The sequence below is a fragment of the Cyrtonyx montezumae genome, unplaced genomic scaffold (genome assembly GCF_038088225.1).
Source record: "Cyrtonyx montezumae isolate F1298 unplaced genomic scaffold, pur_monq_1.0 scaffold_37, whole genome shotgun sequence".
In the NCBI taxonomy this organism is placed as follows: domain Eukaryota; kingdom Metazoa; phylum Chordata; class Aves; order Galliformes; family Odontophoridae; genus Cyrtonyx; species Cyrtonyx montezumae.
Genome location: NW_027072042.1, coordinates 251,903 through 279,055, shown reverse-complemented (window position 1 = coordinate 279,055; position 27,153 = coordinate 251,903). Strand labels below are relative to the sequence as shown.

Sequence of the window (27,153 nt, the reverse complement as noted above, 5' to 3'; positions counted from 1 at the left end):
AAAAAGCCGTCATGCGAATCTCACCCCCCTCCTCCTGTCCTTCCCCCCCCACCCCCCCCAGACCTCCGCCTTTAATACCAACAAACAAACTCTTCGCTCTCCCTAAAGGAGGCGCCTTTGATCGGAGCGAGGCGAACCCCGACGGGCACCGGCACCACCGGGACCGGCACCACCGGGACCTCCACGGGCATCGGTACCATCGGGAACCGGCACCGAGACATCGCCGAGCACCGGGCACCGGGACCCCGACGGCCACCGGGACCCCCAAGCACCGACACCACCGAGACCCCCGACACCGAGACATCTCCGTGCCCCGGGCATCACTCCCTCTGGGCATCCCCAACACTGACACCGGGAGCAGCACCGGGACATCGGGCAGCGGCACCGGAGCACCCCGGCTGTGACACCACAGCACCCACCGAGCACAGGGACCGAAGCTCCCTGGGCACCGACCTCCGGGCTGCGATGCTCCCCGGTGCGGGTCCCCTCGCTTTCCTCCTCCGGTGCCTTCTGCTGCTGTTCGCCTCCGAGAGCCGAGCGAGGGCTCGTAAGTAGGGGGCTGAGCCCCTGCTCCCCTCCGTGCCTCAATTTCCCCATCTCTGGGATCTGTGCCCCGAGAAGGAGCAGAGGGCTTTGAGGGCGGGGCTGGGGACGTGGGACGAGGGCAAAATGTCCCAGGCTGGGTCCCCCATCCCTGTGGTGGGGATGTGGCCGTGCCCCCTCCACCTGCTGCTGGCCCCAGCTCCTTTTGGGGATAGGCTGGGCTTGATAGTGTGCAGGACAGGGAGCTGAATCGCAGCCCTGTGCCTGCACAGGTCCATCCCACCTGGGTTCATCTGGGAATGGGTGGAGGAATGAGCAGTCTGGTGGAAATGGCTGCCCCCAAACCAGAGCTGGGGTCTTTTCTACTCACCCATCCCTTGCTCTCTCCTGCTCCTGCTCCCAGCACGGGATGGGGGAGGGAAGTTCAGCACGTGCTTAGACACGATGGCTTGGCCAGGTCTGTTTAGCAGCTTGGAGTTACCCAGGAGCTGGGTTTGGCTTGGGGGAGGCACTGGGACCACATGAACAGGATCCATCATGACCCTACGTTTATTCTATTGAAATCCCACTGGGCCAGTGGCTGCACTGGGCTTATTTAAGGCTTGCCTGGTGCCAGAGCAGTGCTAGGCTCCCGGCAGAGAATCCTCCTCCTGGAGCACAAACCCAAAACGTGAGTGCTGCCTTGCTTGTTCCAGGGGTTGAGAGGGCTGGGGGGAGACAGGAGGGTGGATCAGGATGTGAATGAGGAGCATGTGGCAAAACATAGTGAGGTTTCCAATCTCTGCTCCCCAGTGCAGTGTGCAGCCCTGTAGGGGGTTGCAGGTGGGTTCAGCTCTTTTTCCTTTCCTGGGCTTATTGACAGCACTGAGCTCAGACCATAGCATCTGTCTTTGCACATGGATGTGGGTCTGATGCTCTGCTGATGCTCTGCTCTGTCAGGGCTGTGCTAACAATGGTGCCCAAGTTAGGAGAAGGATGGAGACATCCCCAGAAGGTGACATCGATGCTGGGTGAGGTGGAGGTGCCTGCTGATGGTGGCAGAGACCCCAAACTGAGCACAGTCCTCAATCCCAGGTGTGTTTTGGGGACAGGATTGGAGTCCACTGTGTGGTAAGGTGCCAAGGGCTCCAGGTGCCACACGGCTGAGGACAGGGGGCTTGGTGACACCATTCACTCTGCCACTCACTGCCCCACATTTTGCTCGAGGCCAAACCCTTAGGACAAATGAATACAGGAATAAATTAGCTCCGAGCAGGCTCATCGGACAAGAGACCTACAGTGTGTCTTGGCTAAAAATAGGTGAGAAGCAGAAACACTTGGGCTTCAATGGCAAGTCAGAAAAGAAGAATTTGCCCATAGAAACAGGCTATTTTAGGGGATTTACACTCTCAACTGGAAAAATATTGGAGGCACAGGTTACTGGGCTGAATGCTGCAGCCCGTCCTCTGTGAGCAATCCAGCACAAGAGCTTAACGCAACGACACGTTGGCTGGAGGATTTAAACAGCAGCATCTTTGGAGTGAGAAGGGCTTTTCCCCAAGAGCTCGGGAGCTGCTGTTTCATTAGTTTGTAATGTGGCTTCTGGAGGAAGGGGCTCTGCCTGCCCTGCTTTAAACTCCTGCGTGATGTGAGACTGTGTGCTCCAGGATGGGAAGAACCAGGACAAAAAACACAAATGCCACTGGCTGCCACGGTAAGGCTGCATGCCCCAGTGAAGGCATCCCTATGGGGAGGAGTGGAGGGAAATGGGGCCCTATCCACTGCTTCTGGGGCTCAGGGATGATGGAGAATGCGTGGGAAGTGATCTGGACACGAGCAGAGAAGTTCAGGTGCAACAAGTCAAGGGCCCAGTGTGCTTTACCCAGTCCCTTTGCTGCGTTCTAAGCCCTTCATAAATAGCAGGCTGTCATGGGAGTGCCTGTACTTTCTACACCAGACAGTGCTTTTCACACTTTATTTATGGCCACTCTTAAAACTTGAAAACTGATTTGCATAACCCCCCCCCCCGTGCCTGGTGTAGTGCTGGCTGCAGGTGCCTGATCTCTGAAAAAGCCATGAGCGTATCAGGGACGTGGGGCAGAGCTGGGGGAACAACATGGAGAAATGGGGAAATCCCATACTGGGGTTGGGGCATGAAGTGTGGAGAGAAATGAGGAAGAGTGCGGCATCATGTCTTTGCTGGAAGATGCAGGATGTCTTGGGTAGCATCCTTGCTGGGAAATCTAGAGTCCCTCATTATGGGATCCAGAGGGAAACTCCCTGCTAGAGAAACTGAGGTACTGAGCTGGTGGGAGAGCAAAATGGGAGAGGTTTTACCCTAGATTTTTGTGCTTTGGGGTCTTGTTGGTGCTTTAGTCCCTTTCTAGCCATGGTTCAGCCTTACCCTGAACCTATGCTGGGGATGGGTATGTGAAGGCCAGAGCTGTTTGAGCAGTGATATAAAAACAGCTTTACAACTCCCATGACCAACTGGGACCCTCTTCACAGATCCAACTCAGTCTGGGAGCAGTGGTTTGCATGCTCACGTGTAAATGCAGGCATGATATGCATGTGGCTTGGCTTCTCTGAGGTTCAGTCCCTGTGTCCAGAGAGAAGTGACATGGGTACAGACAAGCAAAGGATGTTTTGGCATCAGGAAGTGGTATATTGGTAGTGTTTTCCGTGGTACCTACTGACAGGCTGCTTTCCCACCTGCTTCACCCCCTGGTTCAGCCATGGGGAAGCCCTGAGGCAGCAGCATGAGTCACAATGCATTGAGAAACCCCTGGGGACATCCATGTCCCTCCAGGCTATTGTAGAGGGGACACAAAGAACTGGCTCATATGGGCAGTGCCAGGGCAGGGGAGAGTTTCAAGGGTCAGGTCCCATGGACCATACAGTCCTGAGGGGACTTGTACGAGTCCAGGAGATATCTGGGGGATGGAATGACCAACATCAGCTGGCCTGATGGTCCATAGGGTCTTGCTCATCTTTAAGAAAGGCTGTGGAGTATCATTGGCTCCTCTTGGATTGTGGTCTCTTACTGGGTCGTGAGGATGTGGGATGGCATCTCATTGGTGGTTGGTGTATGGAGCCATTGGGATTTTCCTGGGGCGAAGGAGTGTCTGTGGTCACTGAAGTCATAAGAGAAGGTTTTTCTCCATCCTGTAGAGTTTATCACCTTGGGCTGGTGTCTCTGGACCACCTCATGAAGATGCTTCTCCAATACAGCATCTCAGAACCACAGTAGCCTCATCTGGTGCTTAAATCTTCTGGTGCTTCAATCTAATCTTCCAGGCTTTGCCACAGGCTGACTACTTCTATGTCATTTTTGCCCCTGCCTTGGCCAGCTATCACTCCTGTCTTTACAACAGCCCTAGCCTGCCTTACTTACACCCCAACGAATTTTCCATCCCACATCACATACTGTCCTTGCTCCTCAGGATGCTATTTGTGATAATTAATGATAAATGAAGATAATTAATGATAAATGAAGATAATTAATGATAATTAAAGTCAATAAGCCCTGGGCACAGCCTTAAGTGCTGACCAGGGATGTCAGAGTCGTGCTCCTGACATGCTCCCCAGTGTGGTGTTGGCCAGTGCCTACCTGGGCTTTGCCAAATGCCTGGGCACTGTTTGGGGACAGCCTGTGCCAGATTGGTTTGGCCGTGAGCTGGGCCATGGCCCTTGATACCAGGTGGGGCAGTCAGTGATTGGATTTAAGCAGATGGTGCTCATCCAAGAAAGTGTTGGAGCCATGGCAGGTCAGGGGTGCACACAACCCACAACGGTATGCTGAAGAGTGGGATCTTGCATGGAGGGCTCTTGTATTTGTTAAGAAAGTGGTCAAATGGGAGCTGTTCTTGGAGGGTTTGGCAATGGGGAGCTCACCCCTTCATACCTCTGTTCCTCCCATCCAGGTCCCACAGGGTCACTTTCAAGTGGGGAGTGAGCTTCAAACTGTGGTTGTGTTGGGGTGGCATGGGCCAGGCTGGGCTCTGGTCCTCTGCCCCAGCATCGTGGAGTCCTCCTTTGGGAAGAAAAGCAAAGTGGTGGCTTTGGATTCTGGTGCTGCAACCTTGAAAGTGCTCTGCAGCTCAAGAGCCCTCCCTGGAACATGAGAAGTAAAACAACATGACTTTTGTGAGCGTGCTATTGCCGAAGATGCAATAAATAAGGAGTCTGAAAGGCACGGGAGCAATTTACTGCCACAAATGGCTTTTCACTCACAGTGAATTGGGAAGATGTCCAAACGTCAACCTCTGAAAATGAAATTATTAGCCTGGCATGGGAAAAAATGATCCAGAGCCTCCAGCTTTTAAGCCTCCTCCTTCCATCCATCCCAGCTTGCTTTTAACCAAATACGTGTACGCCTCTTGCCAACTCCGCGGCATAGTGCTGCTGAGATGCCGACAAGCGTCTGCTGCTGCCCAGCGCTGCCACTCGGCTCTCGTTTTACCAGTGGGCCTTCTGCAGACATGAATCAGGCTGCTTTCGAGGGCTGGACCCAAACCAGGACTCCACTTGTGAAAAGCGAGTGATTAAATGTTTGGGCAAAGCAGCCAACTGGCATGGGAGCCTGCAAGCCGAGCGGGGCCGCGTCACATGGAGGCAACTTGATTTCTTCACCCTCAGCATAATTCATGAAGATACTTCTCTTCTCTTCTCTTCTCTTCTCTTCTCTTCTCTTCTCTTCTCTTCTCTTCTCTTCTCTTCTCTTCTCTTCTCTTCTCTTCTCTTCTCTTCTCTTCTCTTCTCTTCTCTTCTCTTCTCTTCTCTTCTCTTCTCTTCTCTTCTCTCTCTCTTCTCTTCTCTTCTCTTCTCTTCTCTTCTCTTCTCTTCTCTTCTCTTCTCTTCTCTTCTCTTCTCTTCTCTTCTCTTCTCTTCTCTTCTCTTCTCTTCTCTTCTCTTCTCTTCTCTTCTCTCCTCTTCTCTCCTCTTCTCTCCTCTTCTCTCCTCTTCTCTCCTCTTCTCTCCTCTTCTCTCCTCTTCTCTCCTCTTCTCTCCTCTTCTCTCCTCTTCTCTCCTCTCCTCTCCTCTCCTCTCCTCTCCTCTCCTCTCCTCTCCTCTCCTCTCCTCTCCTCTCTCCTCTCCTCTCCTCTCCTCTCCTCTCCTCTCCTCTCCTCTCCTCTCCTCTCCTCTCCTCTCCTCTCCTCTCCTCTCCTCTCCTCTCCTCTCCTCTCCTCTCCTCTCCTCTCCTCTCCTCTCCTCTCCTCTCCTCTCCTCTCCTCTCCTCTCCTCTCCTCTCCTCTCCTCTCCTCTCCTCTCCTCTCCTCTCCTCTCCTCTCCTCTCCTCTCCTCTCCTCTCCTCTCCTCTCCTCTCCTCTCCTCTCCTCTCCTCTCCTCTCCTCTCCTCTCCTCTCCCTCTCCTCTCCCTCTCCTCTCCTTCTTTTCCTTTTATCTTTCCCTTCCTTTCCCTTTCCTTTCAATTCCCTTCTCCCCCCCTCCCCACTTCTCCCTTCTCCCTTCCTCCTTTCCCCTTCCTCCTTCTCTTCCCTACTCCCTCCCCTCCCCTCCCCTTCCCTCTCCTTCCATGCCTTTGAAGATACAACTTGGAGAATCTCATGATGGGAATGGCCTCACATTGCTCCAGGGGAGGCTCAGGTTGGATATTAGAGAAAAATTATTCTCCGAAAGAGTGGTGATGCAGTGGCTCAGCTACTCAGGAGACGGGGGAATCACCATCCCTGGAGGTGTTTCTGAATCATGGTGATGTGGCACTGAGGGACATGGTTAGTAGGCATGCTGGGGGTGGGTTGGGGTTGAATACGATGATCTTAGAGGTCTTTTCCAACCTTAATGATCATATGATTCTACGAGCCCATAACCCAATGAGGAGCTCAAAGCTGGCAGTGGCAGAGCACCCATTGGGTTCATCATGAGGATGCTGGAAGAAGGGGTGGCAGCCCACCACAGTGTATTCCTAGGAGTTGTGCCTGCTTGCTGGGAGAACTTGCAGTGAGGAGGTGGCATCTCCAGTGCTGGCGGCGGGAGCTGGGCACCATGCCTCTGCAAACAGCCGTCCCCCTCTGCCCTCTCCCCCAGGGCTCTGTAAGATTTTAAAGGCCCGTAAATGCTTCATGGAGCGTAAACATCTCAGCTGCCTCCGAGCAACGTCATTGCCCAAACTACCTCGAATCCCCTCAATGACACAATCTGTTAAATCACCTCCAGTGTTAGTGGGGCCATAAGCACTTGAAGGGCTAATAACACGCGCGGTCAGGCATGTGCTTATTCACAACAGAGTGTAAGCTCTGGTGCTTCCCCCCCTCCAGCTGTTTGGGTCCTGGGAACACGTCATGGGATAGCGGGGGCAGCCACTGCAATGTGGTGAAGTTAAGGGGTCCGTTTTCTTTTAGGTCTGGCTCAGTCCTGTAGGGCCAGGTGGGGCTTTCTGATGCAGGCATTAAGGATGTGCTGTTGTTGGGGGATATGGATCCACAAGTCCTGCTGCACGCTGTCCTCATCCTCCTGAGGATGTGCAAGCAAAGAGTTGGAGCTGAAGGGGATTTGGTGTTGACGTGCTGGAACCTGGGGTGAGAAGAGATCTCTCAAGGGTATCTCCTGTCCTGATGGTATCGGACACCTCTCATCCCTCTTCCTGTGCCATAGCATGGTTAGAGCTATCCTGGCAGGGGTAAGGCTGTATCGTTTCTTGGGTGGAAACCTCAAATTCAGAAGCTGGAGTCTCTTTCTTCTCAAGATGGTAGGATCAGAGAGGAGTAGAAAAATTGTGAATTGTGCTTCTTGGGGTAAAGTTTGGACTTGGTCAGCCTGTGGTTTTTCAATATCTCCCAAACATTCCCGTTTAAAGTTGGGGAGTGTTAAAATTGCTAGTTTTTTTATGGTGAGTTGAGCATCGTCTTGTCACACAAACATCCATTCTGCAGGGACCCTTTGGGTTTGCCTACTCTCTGGAGTGAAAAATGGATATTTCTCAGGCAGAGACTGGCAGGGAAAGGTTGGTGTCAGAGTCAGAATCATCCTTTGTGCAGAGCCACAACTTTTCTACAAGCAAGAATGAGGAGTGTGTGGAGAAGTTTCAGTGGATGAGGTGAACTTATTAATGAAGAGCGTAGTTCAACCAACACCACCCAGACCAGTGATGCCTGAAGCCTGGTGAACTCAAGAGGACTTAAACTGATGGGACTGGGCAAGCCAGTACCATCCTCCTTGGGGCTGATGCGTTTGTCAAGGGATCTTTGAGAGAATGAGCTCTCTTACAGAAAACAAAGATTTCCTTCAAAATGCTTTTCAACTCCAAAATGTATTTTCCACTCCAAAATGCCTTTTTATTTATGCTTTAATAATTTTTTTCTTTTCTTTCTTTTTTTTTCATTTTTCATTTCTTCTTATTCCCTTTTCCTTTCTTCATCTTTTTTAATAGCAAAAATCTCTCCCAAACTCAGACTCTCTTCCCCACCACTCACAGCCCTTTTGGTTTTCCTGGGGGAAATTCCATCTCATTGTGTCAAGCTGCAAAAACCTGCCCACCTTCAAATGAGGTGGACCCACCTTCTTCTGACTTGTTTTAGAGGTACAGCAATGAATTTGTGCCTCAGCAACACACACTCTGTTCTTCACCTGCAAAAGCTTGTACAGTGGAGTTGCCATTTGGTCAGATGAGTCCCAGCCTAAAGAAAGACTTTATAGTAAAAAAAATGAAAAATGTTTTTGATGAATGTCTTCATCCTGGGGCTGGGTGGATGGGGTGTGTCCATCAGCTAGTCATGGGCGATGGCATGAAGCCACCGATCCTTCCTTGCTCTGCTCATTGCAGTGGAAGAGAACTCTCCCAAGGGCCATTCTTTCTCTCACGTAGTCTCTCTCCATTGGCTTTCAGGCCCAGATATGTTCTGTGACTTCAATGGCAAGAAGTACAGCCCAGGTGAGAGCTGGCATCCCTACCTGGAGCCACAGGGGCTGATGTACTGCATCCGCTGCAGCTGCTCCGAGGTATGTGGCATAAGAGGTGGCAACCAGGGGCATTACCAGCTGGTTCTGGTGTCTAATTTGACAAGGGAAGGCCCTTTCCCTTAGATTAATATCTTTCCTTTTGATACAGCCCCATATCCCCCATAGATGTTGGGTTGACCTTATGAGAGAGCTGTCCTAACAGCGTTGGTGGGCTGCGGGTGGAGGTGGCTCAAGGCTGTGCTGGGACCATGGGTGATCATTGGTGATGATAGAGGAAACCGTGAGCTGGCAGTTAGTCTGAGCTGAGGATGGTGAGCCAGGAGCTGGATCAATGAACCTCGTGGGTCCTTTCCAACTTGGGATATTCTATGAATCCGTGAAGCCTCGGTTGGCTGAGTTCCACCAGCACCATCTGTCATGCTAAAGGGGCTTTATTGCAACATCCTCTTCCCCTAGAGAAAGTCCAGGAAAGGGGCAACTCTGGGAAGCTCTCTCTTTCCTTGTGGGGTAAATCTGCAGCTGAAAGGATCATCCTTGTCTCTCCCCAGAACGGCAACACCAGGTGCTATCGGATCCAGTGCCCCACTCTGCAATGTGCCAGCCCTGTCACGGAGCCCCAGCAGTGCTGCCCACACTGTCTCGGTACGGGGCCGTCCCATGGGGAGGGAATGACAGGAGCAAAGGGGAATTTTAGGACAAGAGGTAATGGCCTTAAGTTGCACCAAGGGTTGTTCTGGTTGGATATAAGGAAAAATTTATTCACTGAAAGAGTGGTAAAGCACTGGCACAGCTGCCAGGGACGTGCTGGAGTCACCATCCCTGGAGATGTTCCAGAACCGTGGGGATGTGGCACTGAGGGACATGATGGGTGGGTGTGATTTTGTGGTCTTGGAGGTCTTTGCCACCCTTAACAATTCTGCAATTCTATGACTCCGTGAGTGGGCATGGTGCTGATGGGTTGATGATCGGACTTGATCTCAGACAGCGAGTCACTCCCTGTGGCCACCGTGCCCATGCTGTGCCAGGGACACACAGCTCCTTGTACTCCCCTGGGTTTTCATAGCAAGGAACCAGGGAAACTAAGGCACAGCTTGGGGCTTGCTCACAGCTGTTTAGGACATAGCTCTATTGCCATCACCTGAGTGCTTGAGGAGCTGCACAGTGGTGATGGATTTGGCCTTATGAGGTTATAGGAGCAGTGGCAGCTCAGGCAACCCACATTGCTCTTGCCTCCCCAGAAATATCACTTTGATGTAAGAGGACCCTTCAGCAAATCGTTTTCCCCAGCTTCCCCTGTCCTGAGAAGCCTTGTAGGGACAAAACATCAGATCCCAGATCAGTGACAAGTCAGAAGGCAGCACATTATGCAGATCATTTATCTGCAAAAAGTGCTGGCTACAGGGAAAATCATTTTTTTGAAGATTTTGCACAGAAATGTTTATCTTTTTCCTTCCTTTTGATGTGATGACCTCCAACAGCAGCCAGAATCAGATGAAAAGGACTGGGTTCTGAGCAACTGATCGAGCTGTGCATTTGCCTGTTCATTGCAGGGGAGTGGGAGCAGACAGCCTTTAAAGGTCCCTTCCAATTCAAATTCTTTGATTGTATGCAAATGGATTCTCCCAAGGGTAATTAGCAAATAATGAGCAACGTTTGTCCACACTTAACCTTCGTGATGAGCTCATTGTTATCAGGGCAGTTCCATTCTCCAGAAGCTTTTGGGCATCTTTGGCCCCACAAGCCATTCACTGCTCTGACCACCTCTTCATGACAACTGCAATCTGTCAAAACTCCTTGTCCTTTGGGATTGGGCTGGGGCGAATCTGTTTGAGCATTCACACTGGCAGGGGCTGACTCTCTGCTCTCTTATCCTCCCTTCCAGAGCCAAATTCCCCTTCTGGTCTCCGGGCACCTGTCAGATCCTGCCAGTACAACGGGACGACGTACCAGCAAGGCGAGATGTTCACCACCAGTGAGCTGTTCCCGAGCCGCCAGCCCAACCAGTGTGTGCAGTGCAGCTGCTCTGTAAGTCAGTGATGAGCCCATGGGTTGGGAGGGCTTGGGTTCTGTGATTATCCTGCAGGGTGAAAAAGCTTTGCAGGAGTGATGTGGGGAAACCAGTCTAAACATCTGGTCACACCATTTGGTTGTTTGAAATCCATGGACCTGTCCTAGGATAAGGTTCCTTAGGGTGGACAGTGTGTGAAACTTTGTCCCAGAGGATGGAGAGTGGTCTGTACAGCATTCAGCTATCCCACCTGTCCCACTGAGACATCTTAAGACATCTCAGGTTGGATATTAAGAAAAATTTCTTCTATAAAAGAGTGGTAATGCATTGGCACAGGCTGCCCAGGGAAGTGATGGGGTCACTGTCCCTGGAGGTATCCCAAAATCATGGAGATGTGACACTGAGGGATGTGGTTAGTTGTGATGTTGGGGATAAGCTGGGGTTGGGCTTGAGGATCTTGGAGGTATTTTCCAGTCATAATGATTCTATGATTCTATGAATGAGCACGGTGGGGATGCGTTGACAATTGGACTTGATGATCTTAGTGGTCTTTCCAACCTTAATGATCCATGACTCTTCAAAAGAGGGAGAGCCAGAAGCCTTTCTGCACAGGTATTTACTGAAAAGTAGATAAGGTTTGTTGCAAAGAGGATAGGAGAGAGCTCATCCTGCCTGAGAGGTTACATGGCCATGAGGTGCCAGCTCTTGGACCTCAGGAATTATTGGGATAAATGGCCTGGTGTGGAGCAGAGCTGAGCTCTAGTTGTGATTTAGTTGTTCCCAACCACTGGTGTTGGGGTGTTGTGGTGCCTCTTAGGAAGAGCTCCTGCCCTGTGTGCTGGAGCTCATCCTGGAGATGATAGCAGAGAGACTGGGGCATTCACTGCAGAGTTGTCTATCTACCACCATTCTATCAACACCAGAGAGATATCCCCCCTCTCTGACCCTCCAGTGATGTCCTCAGACAGGGCTTGCTGCGCTCTGCCCTCTCCTACAAGCTGGAATCCTGCAAAAACCCATTGAAAAGTGATGAACTTCCCTTGGAATGCACAAAGCAGGTGGTAGTGAAGGTGTGCAGAGCATGGGGCTGCATGAGCCAGGAGCTGAGCATCAGGGGATGGATGGAGGGGTCTGTTCTTCTTGAAGGAGGGGGCTTAGAAGTGCAGCAGCTGGACTTGAACACTGCCATCAAAAAGAGGAAGGTGGCACAGACATGGCTTTCATGAACTGTCACACCTGGGTGACACTAGGTTGCTAGCCTCCACGGCTCTGTGTTCTGCTTGCAGCAAAAAAAAGCAGGATAAGCTTTGCCAGGAAAGAAAGAGGAGTGAGAGAACCCACCCCACCTCACTCCATCATGCCAACAGTAGGCACCTGGTGGTTACTGCCAGCTGGTGTTGAGTGGTTGGTACATTAGCCTCGATATCTGGCATACCTGCTCTGAGCTACTGGTGATGCATAAGCTTGAAGCCAGGTGGCAAGAGCAATAGCTCCCACTTAGAAATTATACAGCTTTTGAGGCTGGTTCCTCTCTTACTGACCCCACCTGGATGCTGACCCACCTTCTGATGGGGACAAATTCTGGGGAAGGAGCCCTCAATCTGACCCTGTGTGCCTGGTTGGCCCCGGTGTTGGACCCCTCCATCCCCAGACGTGGGGACACACAGACCTGCCTGTCCCATTTGGAGGCACTGGCTCTCACTCCAGCTCTGTTTATTAGGCAGAATAATGCCTTGGATACGAAGCGGAAAATAAAAAGATGACTGTGGAACCCTGCAGCAGTGGGGTCTTGCAGGGCTGTGTCTGATCTCAGCTGTTAAAACAGCTGCATGAGCAGCTGGTGGAAATGGCTTCAAAAAGCATCCTGAGAGCAGAGCCCCTGGCTCAAACCCTGCTTCGTATGACGTGTTCTCTCCCACCCAGGGCAGGTCCTCGATGGGACCTGCAGCTCAGAAGGAAAAGGAAGAGCATGCCCCCATGGCCCCTGTATGTCTGGACCCCATGGATGCTCCTGAAGGCTTTGGTTTGTGACCTCCATGAGATCCACCACACCTTCTGTCTGCGTCCCCTGCACCATCTCTTGGCTTTTGGATGATCAAAGATGCTGATGTGATTTGGTTTTCTGAGGACATCTTGGTTAACCCCTTGTTTTTCATTAACCTAGAGCTTGGTGATGCCCTGGAGAACATTGTAGCGTGGAGAAGAGAGCCTTGTTGGTGGGGTCTGGCTGCTTCATCTGCCTCATCCCTGCTGCACATGGTTGCAATTCCATTGACCGATGCAGGACTAGGCTGCACAAACACTGGCCTTGCTCCATGGTTTTCAGCTTTTCATTGTTTTTCCAAACCACTCACCAAGCCAACAGAGGAAGGCCCACACCGGATCATCCATCCATAGCTCCTGGTCCAGTGTCTTTGTGTGCTCGGTTCTGGATTTACTGAATAACCCAACACAGGGCGAGGGCAGAGCTGCAAGGAGGAGCCAGCTCTGGGTTCAGCACTGCAAATTCCCCTTTCCATGTACCTCCTCCAGGTCCTTGTCCTGGGTTGTATTAGGGAACAGGCTCTTGAGCCAATCTAAGCTGCTGTTACGCAGAGTTTACAGATCTGTGGTGGCCATTCCAGGTCGCATAGCACCAATCATGTCTGAGACCACAGCACTACCTATCCCTATCCACCCCCTCCACTTGTGTGCCTGTGGGTTGGCAATGGGATCCAGCCTTGCTCGGAGAGGACCACCATGCCACATCCTGCAGGTTGAAGAGCATCAGGAGCAGATTTTCAGCATTCAGTTATTGAGAAATTAGTGATACTTGATGATGGCATCCTGGGGTGCTGATGGTTTATGCTGGATCTGCAATTAGAACCATTGGCACCCCACCACTGGGGACTCACAGCTCTGTCTGGACATCAGCAATGCTGACAACGTATTTTCTTTGCTCCTCTCCTTTAGGAAGGCCAGATTTACTGTGGCTTGGTGACCTGCCCAGAACTGCTGTGCTCCAATCCCCTAACTGTGCCAGACTCCTGCTGCCAGGTCTGCAAAGGTAAGAGAAGCTGCTCCTGAGTGAGGACTGCGGGCTCAGGATTACCACTACCTGACACGAGCTATTTCAAGGAACTTCAGAAGGGTTTTGGAAGTCTGTCCTGTAAATCGGGCCTCTAGCTGTGTCTGAGTCACACCAGAAGACAAAAGGCATGGTACCTTTTTTTTCCTCCTGTGCTTCCTCTCTAACACATAGTTGTGTCCAACCTGCCTGCAGCCCATACATTGACCGGGGCTGAGCTCTTTGTCGTGCTCCTGCTGCATCATGCAAGGGATGTGACCTGCACGGAGTACAACGTCCTCCAGATCACTTGCCCACTAAGTTGGATGTAGTTTTATGGGCTATGTATCAAGAGTGGTACATGCTGCTATTACTCTAGGAAAGTTTTCAGGATAACCAGAGCCTGGAAAAGAGTCTTCTTCCACCTTAGTGCAGAGCATGGCCTTGGTTGAATTTCACTCTTGAATTTGCTGCTGTTTCCCCTAACTCCTGTGCTGGAATGTGAGGAGAAATCCAGATCCACATTTCTGGATGAGACCAGTTCAAGTATGAATGGGCTGATTCAAACCTTGCTAAGTTTACAGCATCAAACGACTCTTTAATCCCAGTACCAGAAGTATATATGAAGCTGGAAGGTCAGTGACATCCTGACCATGGCCACAGGGTGACCTGTGAATGCCTCCTTGAAACTGTCCCCTCCTGCAATTTGTGCCCCTCTGTACTAGCTTTGGTGGCATCTGTATGGCTTTGTTGACCTCAAGCAAAGAGATTGCTCTGAACAGATCATCCTTTTAGGCTCAGGTCCTACAAAAGCCCTAAATGAGAGCCAGACATATTAAAGTGCTTTGCAGCCACTGTATACATGAGGAAAATCAGAGCTTGGTCCTGGTGGAGTTGGTTGCGGGTCACCTAGGAAGCAAAATTCATGGAGCTGTGGGTACCACTAGAACTACCCTTGCACTTGGGGCATATCATCGATTCAGTGCTTCATTTGAAATGCCTTTAAGTCTATTTTTAATGCCAGATAATCTCCATCACCTTGTATATCACCCTTCTGGGGTGTTTTTATGCCAGCTAGCCTCAACAGTACGCAAGGTCCTGCCTTTCTTGGAACTCAGCTCTTGTTAGCAGTCAGTGGGGATACAAGGGGTTTTGGAGTGTGACACAGGAAAGCCATGCTCCCTTTTGCTTTGGGTTTTTGGGGTGTGACACAGGAAAGCCATGCTCCCTTTTGCTTTGGATTTTTGGGGTGTGACACAGGGAAGCCATGCTCCCATTTGCTTTGGGTATTTGGGGTGTGACTCAAGCAAGACATGCACCCATTTGCTTTGAGTGATGTGAACAGCATTTGCAAAGCTCTTCCCAGAGCTCACAGGCGGGCCAGCCCCCTGCAGGGAGCTGCTTTCAGTCATCTAGACCCCAGTGAACAAATCCTCATCCATCTCTGCAGCATTTCACTGGACCATGTTTTTTCCTTACAGATGGCTCACATGAGAAGTCTGCAGAAGAGGAACCCCTGCAGTTAAACAGAGGTGTTGTACGTGACATTTACATTTTAAACCTCAGTTTGTTTCTTCTAACACTGCCCCATTAAACATCTCAAAGAAAGCTATTTGCCCTTGGCCATAAGCTTTGCAAGAAATGACCCATAGCATGAGGCAGTAGAACTGCTGATGCTTGGTTAGCAGTTGAGTTGTGCTTGGGAGTGGGCTATCAGCATAGGCTGAGCCCTCAAAGCACCGAGCAAGGACTCTTATTATCTCCTCTGGAGCATCTCTGCAGTCCCTAGAAGAGTCCCAAAAGACCTGTGGGAACTGAAAACCTTGGATAGTTGTCCTCTGCACTGGCCAGTGGGTAAAAACGGCTGAAGGAGATGAACAGAGAAATTCATATGTGACTGACAGTCATATGTGACCCTCACCCATGGAGTCAGGTGGCCCAAATCTCTCTTAGAGAGCTTTTGCTCCAAATGTTGGGTTTTAATGTTCCCTCAAGTTCAAGGGTGTCCTCCTCCCAGTTGTACCTCCAACACTGGAGCTGGCCACGAGCATGCTTTACCCAGGCTGTTTGTATCAGCCACCCCAGCAAGGAAAAAGTGACTCCCTGGCTGCCTAAACTTGATTCACAGTGACATTTCGGAGCTGGGCAGCCCATGCCAGCTCTTTGGGAGTAGGTCACTTACAGCTCCAGGCCCTTCCCTTTTCCATACTGCTGGGTGAAACGCCAGCGTCACACCTCCACCACCTATAAAACCTCCAAAATAGACACAAGGGCACCCTTTGTGCTGCATGTCTTGTCCCAGCACTTTCCTCCTGGGATGTTCCAGGGATTTCATTTCTGCTAGCTGCCAGCACTCCTGGTGCCAGCCAGGTGAGGGGGCAGGATACGGCCCATCCTCACCTCTCCGATCCTGGTTTGGTCATACAGATGCCAGTCTTCAGTTGGTCATTTCCCTACCAATGTAGGACCCCAAACACCATGAGGGTATTGCTTTGGGTGTAGGTATTGTGTTGGTGCTGTTCCAATGAGAGAAGGTGACCCACGTGCAGCCTAAGGAGTTACACCAGTGAAGGACATTGGGTCTAACTGCTCATCACTTCTTAGACAGTAATGGCACTGAGATGGCTCCTGGCTCATTGCTCATCCCTGCAGTCTCTGAACCTTCCCGTTCTGTGGCTTTTTGCAGCATGGAGGGAGAACAACCAAACCACCTGGGTCTGAGTCCCCTTGTTTTCTCTGACTGTTCCCAGAGGCACTCGCAAGACCAGTGCTTGGGGGAAGCAATGGGCAGAAAGCCACCTGGAGCCACTGCATCCACTGTACTGAGTTCCTCGTTGGAGTTCATCCCCAGGAGCTTCAAACCCAAGGGAGGAGGTGGCACGACCGTGAAGATCGTCTTGAAAGAGAAGCACAAGAAAGGTAAGAGGAGAGGCCAGGGGATCTCTACTTCTCCTAAATTGCCTTTCCAGGACTCTGGACTCCAGGGAAGCTGTTTCAGCAGCAGCTTTCCAACAGTGACTCTCAACTCTCCCACTCACCTAGCTACCTCAGTCCTGGTAGCCCTGACCATAGGATCACAACCCCTTTTCTACACGATTCTCCAACTCGAGGACTGCAGGAAGGCCAAACCTCGGGGTGTTTTGGAGACCTAGGACCTGGGAAGGAAGGCGTTCAGCTGAAAGATCCTACATGGTCCATCCATGGTCTTTCTGCTGCAGAGGGATGGGGGGTTCCTCCTTGCACCTACCTTCAGTGTGATGGGTCCATCCTGGTGCCATTGGCCTCCTCCCAGAAGGCAACGATGAGGAGAAAACTGCTCGGAGCCAAAAGGGAGGACAGGGGTCCCTTCTCCTCCTGGGGTCTCTTCCAGTACCATGCCTCCACGACGGCTCATTCCAGACTTTGGAGGTGAAACCCTGGAGGAAGTTTCTGGGACCTCCAAAAATTTGCATGTAAAAGTCAGCAGGTGGCACTCTTCACTGTGCTTGGTGCTGGTGGAGGCCTTGGAGGGACCCTGGGCTCACAGAAGCCAGGAGACAGGTGAGCTCCTGCCTACAGCTGCCCCATACCCCTACTTGACCCCAGCAGCCTCCACCTCCTGGTCCCCATGTCCCATGGCACCTCCTGGTTGGGGTGGCTGCAGTGTCCCCGTGTCACTCTGCAGGTAGCTGTGCTGTTGGTAGGCCATGATCCTCAATGCTGCAGGACCACGCTCCTCAAGGCTGTAGGGTCATGCTCCTCAGTGCTGCAGGACCACATGTTTGTGGGATGATGAAAACTGCTGAGCTCCACCAGGCCTTGGATTTAAGAAGAGAAGGAGAATTTATTCCCACTGGCGTCGCTTTTCTCTCTCCTCCAGCCTGTGTTTACAATGGGAAGACCTACTCCCACGGAGAAGTGTGGCACCCCGTCTTCCGGCTCTATGGGCTCCTGCCCTGCATCCTGTGCACCTGCAGGGACGGCGTCCAGGACTGCCAGAAGATCACATGCCCCAAGGAGTATCCATGTGACTCTCCGGAAAAAGTAGATGGGAAATGCTGTAAAATATGTCCAGGTATGTGAGATCCTACCTGCTCCTGCAGCTGTCCTCCATTTCCTTCCTCAAGCTTTGGTTTAAAGCCCCGGGTGCAGAGATGTATAGGGTTTCACATCACTAGGGGCTTGAATTCGTGCCATGTGAGTTCTGCAGAGCACACACTGATGTAAGTCTGTCTTGGACTGAACCGAGGTGAGGAAACTGATCCCAAAATGTTGCATGTGTCGGGTGGCTGTAGAATAAAGAAAGATTTCCGAAGAGCTACATGCTAACAGTCCTTAGACAGGTAGGGAGGGGAGAGGGTACAGACTGCTCTCCAGCCCTCACTTTGGGCTTTTTCCTTTTGGGACAGAAGTTACTGGGTTAAACTGTGGCAGTCTGAAATCAGAAGGACACCCTCCAGGTTCTGTGGCACCCATGGTTTGGGTTGAGTCCGAGTTAAGGTCTCCATCCCTGGCAGGGGAGCGTTGGCCATGCAGCTGTTGGAGTGAACCACGTGGAGCAAGACTAGTCCTGGTACTGGGACGTGGTGAACCGACGTCTTCTTTTCATATTCAGTGGATCTGGGGTCTCTCAACTGCTTCCTGGTCTTGGAAAAGCTGTGTACCCACAACCCCAGCCCTGGTAAAAATGTGGCATAGCTTCAGATCTTCTGTTTCCAATGGAGAATGTTCTTTAGGTTATACCTCTTCGCATTATCATTCTGTACTGGGCGTTCAGATGATGGACAACCCACTGCTTCCATAGAGAGGCTAAAGATACCTGAGCCTGCCTGCAGATGTGGTCATCTTCTTGGATGTACACCTTAATGGAGGGCTCTTGACAGGAGAACAAGCAAGGGATGTTGTCAGGTTGAGGAATGGGGGCAAACAGACTGCACAGCAATCTCAGCTGGGATTTTCAAGGCTCTTCCTCTGCCAGGCAGGGAGGTGCTGGGACAGCCTCCCCTGGGGAGTGAAGGGCAGAATCTCAGCTTGTTTTAATAAGATTTCTGATATGTTTATGAGCAGGATTTATGACGTGGTGCCTGGTGGGAATGGGATGTGATGACTGAGCAGATCCTTTCCAGTCTTGCATTCCCATTATAGCAGGTCTCTCTGGTTTAAAGTCTACAACTTTCTCTGCCGGGATCTCTTGTCTGCTCTTCAGACTTCATTTATTTCCAGTTAAACACTCTGACCCAGCCAGAGTGACTTTCCAGTACTCATAGATAGCAATCGCACACACACACACAATGCTCAGCCAAGTTACATGCTTGTCCTTTGCTTCACTGCACGGTGGTTTCGCCGTTGTCATTTTCCAGGCAGTTTCCATGACTCTCCTCCTCTTGCTCCTCTGTACGCTGTAACTTGGAGGGAAATGCTGACTGCTTTCTTTTTGCAGAAGAGAAATGGCTGCAACGCATTGGTCGGGAAACAGCCACCATTGGTGAGGGGAGAGCTGGTGGCCAGAAGGGTCCCTCCTCCTCCTCCTTGATTTGTTGACCATCAAGTGGCTCTGGTGTAAAGCTCTGAGGCTGTTAAATACCTGCTGTACAAGAGCACGTGGCTCCTTATTGGTTGTGAATGTGGGGCTGCCTTGAGCAATGCATAAAGCAGCCCTGGTGCAGGTGAAGTCTGAGATTCCTCAGGAGGAAAGGCAGTTTCTGCAGGTTCTGCACCCAGATCCTGTGGTGATGGGAGTGAATGAGGGTACTGGCTTCTGGTTGTCCCCTTGGGTCATGCTGGGGGTGCAAAACTGAACAGTTGTTGCAGAAAAATCCCTGCTTTGCACTCCTTTACATTGGGATTTCCATCCCCTCTCTACTAATGTGTGCTAAGAGTAGCTCAGGACCACCCCAGAAAGCATGGGGAGAGCAGAATCAGTCCTAAAATAACCATCCTACTAAAATAAACCCCACGTCTCTATTTATAGCCAAACTTTCTTTCGAGTAGTGTAAAAAGCTCCAGCATCCAAAACGACAGGGAGAACAAGGCTAAATTCAGCTGAGCTCCTCTACGTTCCAAGGACCACAACCAAAGGCAATAAATCTCCTTCCAAAACCGTGGGGGATTCTTCATTACTCCAGAAACAACAACAACAACTAAAAATGAGTGTCTCTTCTTCACCCGAGGGTGCTGGAGAAGTCACACAGGGTCCCGGTGGCATTGTCCCCATCGTTGCACGCGTGGACCAACGCAAAGGAGTTCTGTGTGAGGATGGGGGCTCAGTTTGGGGCTGAGCCCACCCGTGGGGCCGGGATGGGCGCAGTGCCCAGGCAGCACGGCTGCAGTGCTGGCTCCTGTGCTGTGGGCTCATCCCTTGCTTCGCTGACGTTGCTTCTCTGGGATGGGAGAGAGATGGGAAGGCTGGGCTTTGCTGCGTGGTGTTGGCACCAAGGTGGTGGTTCGAGGGGATCCAGGTGGAGAAAATCACCCTGCTCCATTGTTGCTGATACAGGGGCTGATAAAAGCAAGGGGAGTTGAAATTATGGGGGTGGGCAACTCCACAGGCCCTTTGTCAACATCTTTTGTCAACAAATCATCTTTTTGTCCTTCATCATCCCCTTTTATCACTATCTCCCTTTGCTTCCAGCCTTGATGCAAATACTTTGTGTCTGTTGGGATCCAGCCCCAGGTCTGAGCCTTCTCTGGGTGCGGAGATGGTCTCTTCCAACCTCTCAGGAGCCTCTTCCACCTCCTTTGTGTTTCTCTATTTAATAAACTCTTCTTCCCTGTGCCCAGAAACCAGAGTCAAACCCACTGATGAAATCATCACTGAGCGATGTGGCAAGAACCCCAACCATGTCCTGGTGTACATGTTTGTGCCACCGAGCTCCGAGAACTCCAAGGAGATCCTGCGGACAGTCGCAATCGAGAAGGAGCTCACGGAAGAGGTGGAAATCTATAACTGGAAGCTGATTAAAGGTGAGTCCCAAAACAAAGCAAACCAGCAATGGAGATCTGCTTGAACATGTGCTTTCCAGTCACGGAATCATTAAGGCTGGAAAGGACCGCTGAGATCACCAAGTCCAACCATCAACCACATCAACCACCATGCCCACAAAATGGAAACCTGTTTACATCAGGCTGGCTTTTTGCCCTCTTTTGCTGTTGTCACATGCAGACAGGGGTTTGGAAACCACTTTTGGTGGCAGTGTACCCAGCCAGAAGCTGTAACACCATCCAGTGGCACAGCATCTTAGATGGTTGGACTAGGTGTCGATGGTTAGACGAGTTGATCTTTTCCAACCTGAATGATTCTATGTGGGCAAACAAGCAGAGGCTGTGGGGTTGTTCCTCAAAACACACCTGCTTTCAGGCCAAATATGGAAAACTGAAAAAATACATATTTATTGTAGTCATTCTGTATTCTTGCTTTCACCCTTTCTTTTTCCTGATCCAACCACTGCTGGGAACATAGCTTGCAGAGCTCCATGCAGGGAAGATGATCTGCCCTAGCCTGCTTTTTGGAGAAGAGATTTGGGATGTTTTGGTGATGCATCCTCCAGCAGAGCATCGTACAGGAGCTGTCAAATGACACTGATCTTTTGCTCTTTTCCTGTACATCTAACCATGCCACAATCTTTTAGAACGGGGCAGCTTCTCTCCACCTAAGCTGCATGGTCCTGTGAATCTGTGTCTTGTTTCTCCTGGGCCTGGGCACCCAAAACAGTTTCCCAGCCTTGAGTCTTCATTGGTCATACTTGCAAAAACATGTGCCTTGGGCACTTTGGGTCAGTTTTACCCTATCTGTGGACACAGCCACCTTCAGAGCATGGAGAAACAGATATTCTGGTCTTCTGGGCATGTAGGTGTCTCACTCCACTCCCTAAAGGAGTTCTCATCCCTCTTGGGGTTGTTCCCAGCCTTCTTGGATCTGTCACCAATATTGGTGGTAGGTGGCTGGTTGGACAAGATGATCTGAGAGGTCTTTTCCAACCTTAACGATTTCATGATGCTATGGTCTTCCCAGCCACCTAAGGTAGGTGCATGGGTATGAATCAGAGAAATTACCTCCAGAAACGGAGCTGTGGCTGTCACCGTGTTCCCACCCACCCCCTCCATTCCCCACGTTCCTCCTCTCCCCGTCCTCCCCCAGCACAGCGAAAGCTTCCTTCACAATGGCACCTTGTAGCTGGAGGACAGCTGAGCTGCACTGTCTGGGCCCCCCCCTTTTCCTCTCCTCGCTGCTTGGCAGAGGTCACCACCCAAACCTTCTTGCCACCTTCTGAGGCCAAAAGCTTCACGCCTGCACGGAGCTCCCGAGCCCTGCCAGCCAAGGACAGGGGAGGCCCTTGTCCCCGAGGCCAACACAGCTCTTTTGCTTGGCAGAGCAAAGTGTTACTATTGGGAAAGAGCATGAGCTCAGTCACATATGGATTCCACCTCTCCATGGTCCATCACTCTACCAACAGAGCTGTGTGTGTGGAGCAAAGAGCCTGCAAGTCACGCCTGGAGCCTGTCCACCCGCCTTTGTATGGGCTTACCATCCTACGTGGCCTCCTCTATTTCTGTGCTGGGATGGTTTCCTCCTCAAGGCAATGAATTAGAGGAGAAACAGACAGCAACACCCAGCCCAAAGCTTTATCTGTCTCCCTGCGTGAGTCACAGCGGGGCTTCCCCACAGTTTTAGGGGTCTGAATGACTCAGAAGGTTTGAAACGTGACCTTCTGATGTTTTGGAGAAGCAATTTTTTCAGGCAGTGTGGACCACATGGAATGGATGGGGTTAGAAAGAGACCAGCGTGGTTCAGAGGCTTGTCTTTGCCTCCTGTACTTGGAGGTGCAATGCCCCGTGAACCTCTTTCACCCTGCCAGGCTCTGATTAGACAGTGACCCAAAGATCCCTTTTTATCCTGAAGATCTGTGGCTCTGGGACCTTCAGCCATCCCCACCTGGGTGTACTCTCTTCTGGTATGTGCTTGGAGATCTCCTCCACGGAAAATCTATGGTCCATGTAATCTCTTCCAGAGCCACAAACCCTTTCTTTAATGAAAACTGTTCCTAACGTGCAGCCTCCCTGTAGGCCACACTCCTGCCTTTGAATTCTCTTCCATGTTGGGTGTTTGGTGACAGCAGACTCCTTTCCTCTGTTGCATGCAAAGATGCCATCAGCCCGTGACATCTCCTCTACCCTTCAGTCAGTCTTTCCTTGACATTAGCAATTTCTGACCCTTTGTTCTGCTTGTTAGCTCACTCCCTGTGCTCCATGATCCTGGAATCTGTCTGCTTTTTGCTCTGAGGCGGTGCATAAAGCACTGAGAGAGGTGAGAAGAAGCAGCCCCACAGCCTCCCTCCATCTCATGGCCTGAGCTCAATGCACCAGGGTCTGTTGGACGGGATCTTCTGGCTGTGAGATGGCATCACCCAGCCTCTGACACCCACAGTCCTCATTCTTCAGCAGCTCCATCCTGTGTTGGCTTTTCCAATACTCAAGGACCTGGGTTAGGTACTCAGGGGCATGAGTCAGTGGGCAATATTGGTGGTAGGTGGACAGTTGGACTGCACGATCCAGAGATCATTCCCAACTTGGATGATTCTATGACTCCATGGGCAGCAAGAGCAGACTATTCTAATCCCCTTGTGAGTGCTGACTTGACATCTGCCTTCCCCCATAGCTCCCCAGCTCCTGGTATGTGTCAGAAGTGACCATCCGGGGGCCACACGTCTCAGCCAGCTCTCTGGGGTCTCTCGAGTGTAAATTATCCAGGTCAGTCGATTAAACGATGTTTATCTCTCACGGCTCTTGTTTAAAACAACCTCCTGGTTACTGATGGAAAGTGCTTCATCAGCCCCAGGGCTGTGAGCACGCCCTCCTGCTCCTTTCTAAGTATAGACAGAAGGATTTATGGAACACTTGTGCCTTCCTTGCGTCATTAACGCTTTTATTATCTCCATCCAGCGTCTCCTTTTGTTACTGCTAGGACTCCTTTTCCCAACCCACTTACTGGGCTTATTAATAGCCCAACCAGCCTCATATTTCTCCCGATGCTTTAGACTTCCCGTATTAACTTTCCACCCTCCACAACGTCCTGCTTAGATGATGGCTCGCTGCTTCCCATCCGTTACACACTCACCGTATGTGTAACCACTGCTGGGAAGCAGGAAGGTCTCTTACCCAAACAGAAGGGAATGGCATCAGACATCAGTGCGACCTGGAGCACGTGGGAAGAAGCTGGGCGAGACGTGGGGAGGATGTGCCCCGCATAGCTGCCCCCTTCATCACACTCCCATACAGGGATGAATATCCTGACCCCTAATCCCACAGAAAGGTCACTTCCGTTGCTAAATGCGTGGTTTTCTCGTGTCAGACATCTGACTCAGGGACGGTGCTGGCGTGAGCTGAAATATCCGAGGTCGGCTCTCTGTTTCCTGTCCTGGAGAAGTTTCAGGACTGGGGGCTAAAGAATGGAAAAACTTTGGTCCTAGCTGCTTCCAGGGCTGGACTTGGTGGTCTTTTCCAACAGCAGCAAAGGATGGGGGAGACCCCCACTGCGTGAGTGGTGTGGGGAGAGTGAGCAGAGAGAAGAGTGATCCAGGATCTCTTTGATCCTGGCTTTATCCCTGTGATGGTTTCTTGGAAGTCAGAGCTCCTCCTCAGAGCAGTTTGGAGAAGAGATTTCTCCCAGTCCTACGCTGGGTACCCCAACCTCTTGTCGGCTTGGGGTGGACCCCACAGCTTTGGGTTGTGTGCATCAGGAGGGAGTGGTGTGTAGCAAAGCCACGCTGAGCCCTACAGCCCCACAGCCATGCCCCCCGTGTTTCTCTCCGCAGGGATATTTCACTTGATCCAAACCAAGAAGATCAGCAAACAGGAATTCAAGCAAGAAGCGCAGAACTTCAGGCTGATCACCAGGACGAACGAAGGTAAAGAGCTCCCTTGTCCACTCCTCCTGCCTGGTCCTAGCACCCCATGCTCTCGTTCAGCAGTCACATTTTCACTTTATGGGATTGCAAAGGGCAGCCAGCTTTCTGAAAGTGGACGTGCGTTCGTGAAATCCAAAGGCAGGATCCCTCCAAGGCCCGTAAAAATGTTTGGGTTTTATATCTGATCCGCCTGGTGTGACGGGGCAGGGAACAAAATTATGCGAGGGATTTGAAAGAAATAAACTCTGAAATATCTTTAAAAATCATTCTTAATGTTCTTGGAAGTGCGTAAATGTTACAGAAAGGAGGAATGCCGCTGCACATGCCGAGAGTGCCTGTGCAGAACGAAAGTGCCGCGCTGTTTCCCGCTGGCTGCCTCTTTGCCTGGGCTGGATTAGGGTTTAATGGGTCGAGCTGGGATCGAGCCCACTCCCGTGTTGTTCAGCATCCATGGGTCGGGGTGCTGGCTGCCCGTTACGGACCAGTTCACCCAGTGATGGTGTGGGTGGAGGTTGGCTTTCACCTCCAGACCATTTGAGACAGCGCCTGTTGGGCAAGCGCTGCGGGATTTTCAAGTCCCTGCCCCCAGGTTGGGCTCCACACTGGAACGAGGTCTCTGCCCCTCCTTTGTGCCTCAGTTTCCCCCGATGAATCACCTCGTTGTGAAACTGTCCCTCCGCTGCTCACCGCAAATTCTCGGCAAGTTTTGGCCGTGGATTTCTCCACACCAGGAGGTTAATTCAGGCAGAAAATATGCCCCCAGGGACGGATGGTGTTTGCAGCTGGGTAATCCTCATTGGGATTATAGGGAGGTCAACCTGCTATAGAGGATGCAAAGAAGGGTCTGAGCTTCCTCCAGCATCACTGTGGGGTGCGTGGCAATGCTGGGACTTCAGGGGAACAAGGGGAGGGGTTGGGGGCCTCAGTGCCCTTTTTGGGGGTGATGCTTTTGCTTTGCAGGGAGTGTTTTCACAGGGAAACCCTGAAAATGTCATTGATGGCACTGTTAATTGCACTGTGGGAGGTTTGTGGAGCCCTGCTTGAGAGCCTGAGAGCAGAATCATAGCTGGAGCAAAGAGGGGATAGGAAATGGGGAATGGGGACAGGGGGTGAGGGAGAGGTTGGGGGAAAGAGGGTAAGATTAGGAGGATAGAGGATGGGGATAGGCAGTAGTGGATGGGGGATGGAGGAAGGGGAAAGGGGTAAGGGATCGAGGATCATCAATCATAGAATATCTTGGGTTGGAAGGGACCTTAAAGACTGTTTAGTTCCAACTCTAGGATGAGGGGAAGGGGGTGGGAAAAGAAGATAAGGAATAAGGATAGGACATGGAGAGAGGGGATGGGAATAGGGCATGGAATGAGGAGGTGGGAGTAGGGTATGGGAATAGGGAATGAGAGTGGGGGATAGGATATAAGAAGTAAGGGACAGGGAATGGTGGGAAGAGGATATGGGACAGGGAGCAGAGAAAAGAGGATGGGGATAGATGATAAGGAATAGAAGTTAAGAGATAAGGAGGAGTGGATAGGAGATGGAGAATAGAGGGTAGAAGACTATGAGGATAGTGGGTAAGGGATAGGGATCAGTGGTTATGGGATAAGGGTTAGGGGATAGCTATCATTTCCAGCTGCAACACGAGCTCCAATGGGAGACACCAAAGGGCAAATGGGCTTCCCTGAGCCCAGTAACTGAGGGTGAGTGCTAACAAGTGTCTGTCTCTGCTCACCCAGGTCACTGGAACATCTTCCAAGCGCAGACGTCAGAGCTGAGGATGACAGAGAGTCCAGAGAAAGAAACAAAGAACTTGTAAAGAAAGACATAATAATAACTTTAACCTAGCTATTGATTTATCTACACCCACACACACATACACACCTACACATATATACAAAGAAAAGTTGCATTATTCAATAGACTGGCACAGCAATAAGAGAGACACTAGTGTAAATGGCAGCAGCTCCAGCAGATCAACCAAACCCAACCGCCGCCACCGTGTCCACGCCAAAGCCACCACCATGATGTGACATCCCTCAGACAGCTCTGATGGGACTGGAGGAGGCCAGCATGCTGCCAAAGGAGCCTGGTGGGCACAGGGGGAGTGCAATGCAAAGAGAGGAGGCATTTCTGGGAGCACCTGGAGCCAGCGACTGAGCAGGATGAGGCCGTGCTTCGGACCACTGCCGGCGTTGTGATGACCTGCAAGGAGAGAAAACATATCTCTGTCTCCTTTCTCAGAGGCCCTGTGATCTGCAAATGTTTTGTTGTTGGTTTTTTTGGGCCAAATGTCTTCCAAAGTGTATTGAAAAATCTTGAGTTTTTCCTCCTGTTCCACAGAATCGTGGAATGGTTGGAGTTGGAAGGGACCCTTTAATTCCATCTGATCCAAATCCCCTGCAGTGAGCAGGGGCACCCGCAGCTCCCTCGGGTGCTCTGTTCTGCCTGTTTCCCTTCTTTGCAGGTCACTCGGTGACGTTGTTTTTGGAGGGCCCACCTGCTGACACCGTGGAGGGGAGCCAGGGGCGTGGGGTGGTGGCACAAATGTAGGTCCAACAACACCAAAACTGCTTCTCTTGGTGTGGGGGTGGGGGAGGTGCCACCCCACCGCTGGCACCACCTCCTTCTGTCCCCCCTGTAAGAATGTAACCTCCTCACGGGCTCCGAGACTCCAAACACTGCACTAACGAAGCGTGTCATTATGCTCTATATTTATCTATATCCTACATACTATCTTCTGGGCTGTATTCACAGGAGGAGCATCTCCCAAATGGCAAACG

General features: G+C 51.3%; 1 protein-coding gene across 1 annotated transcript; it reads left to right on the top strand.

The window, feature by feature from the left end:
- The first annotated feature begins 465 nt into the window (after window positions 1–465).
- CHRDL2 (chordin like 2) lies at window positions 466–26,608 on the top strand. Its single transcript, XM_065745768.1, has 11 exons — window positions 466–547; window positions 8,369–8,481; window positions 8,991–9,084; window positions 10,325–10,467; window positions 13,403–13,496; window positions 14,978–15,033; window positions 16,247–16,415; window positions 17,356–17,550; window positions 20,256–20,438; window positions 24,287–24,379; window positions 26,110–26,608. The coding sequence occupies exons 1-11, from the start codon at window positions 466–468 to the stop codon at window positions 26,187–26,189; spliced, it is 1,302 nt and encodes a 433-aa protein (XP_065601840.1). The 3' UTR covers window positions 26,190–26,608.
- Window positions 26,609–27,153: the final 545 nt, after the last annotated feature.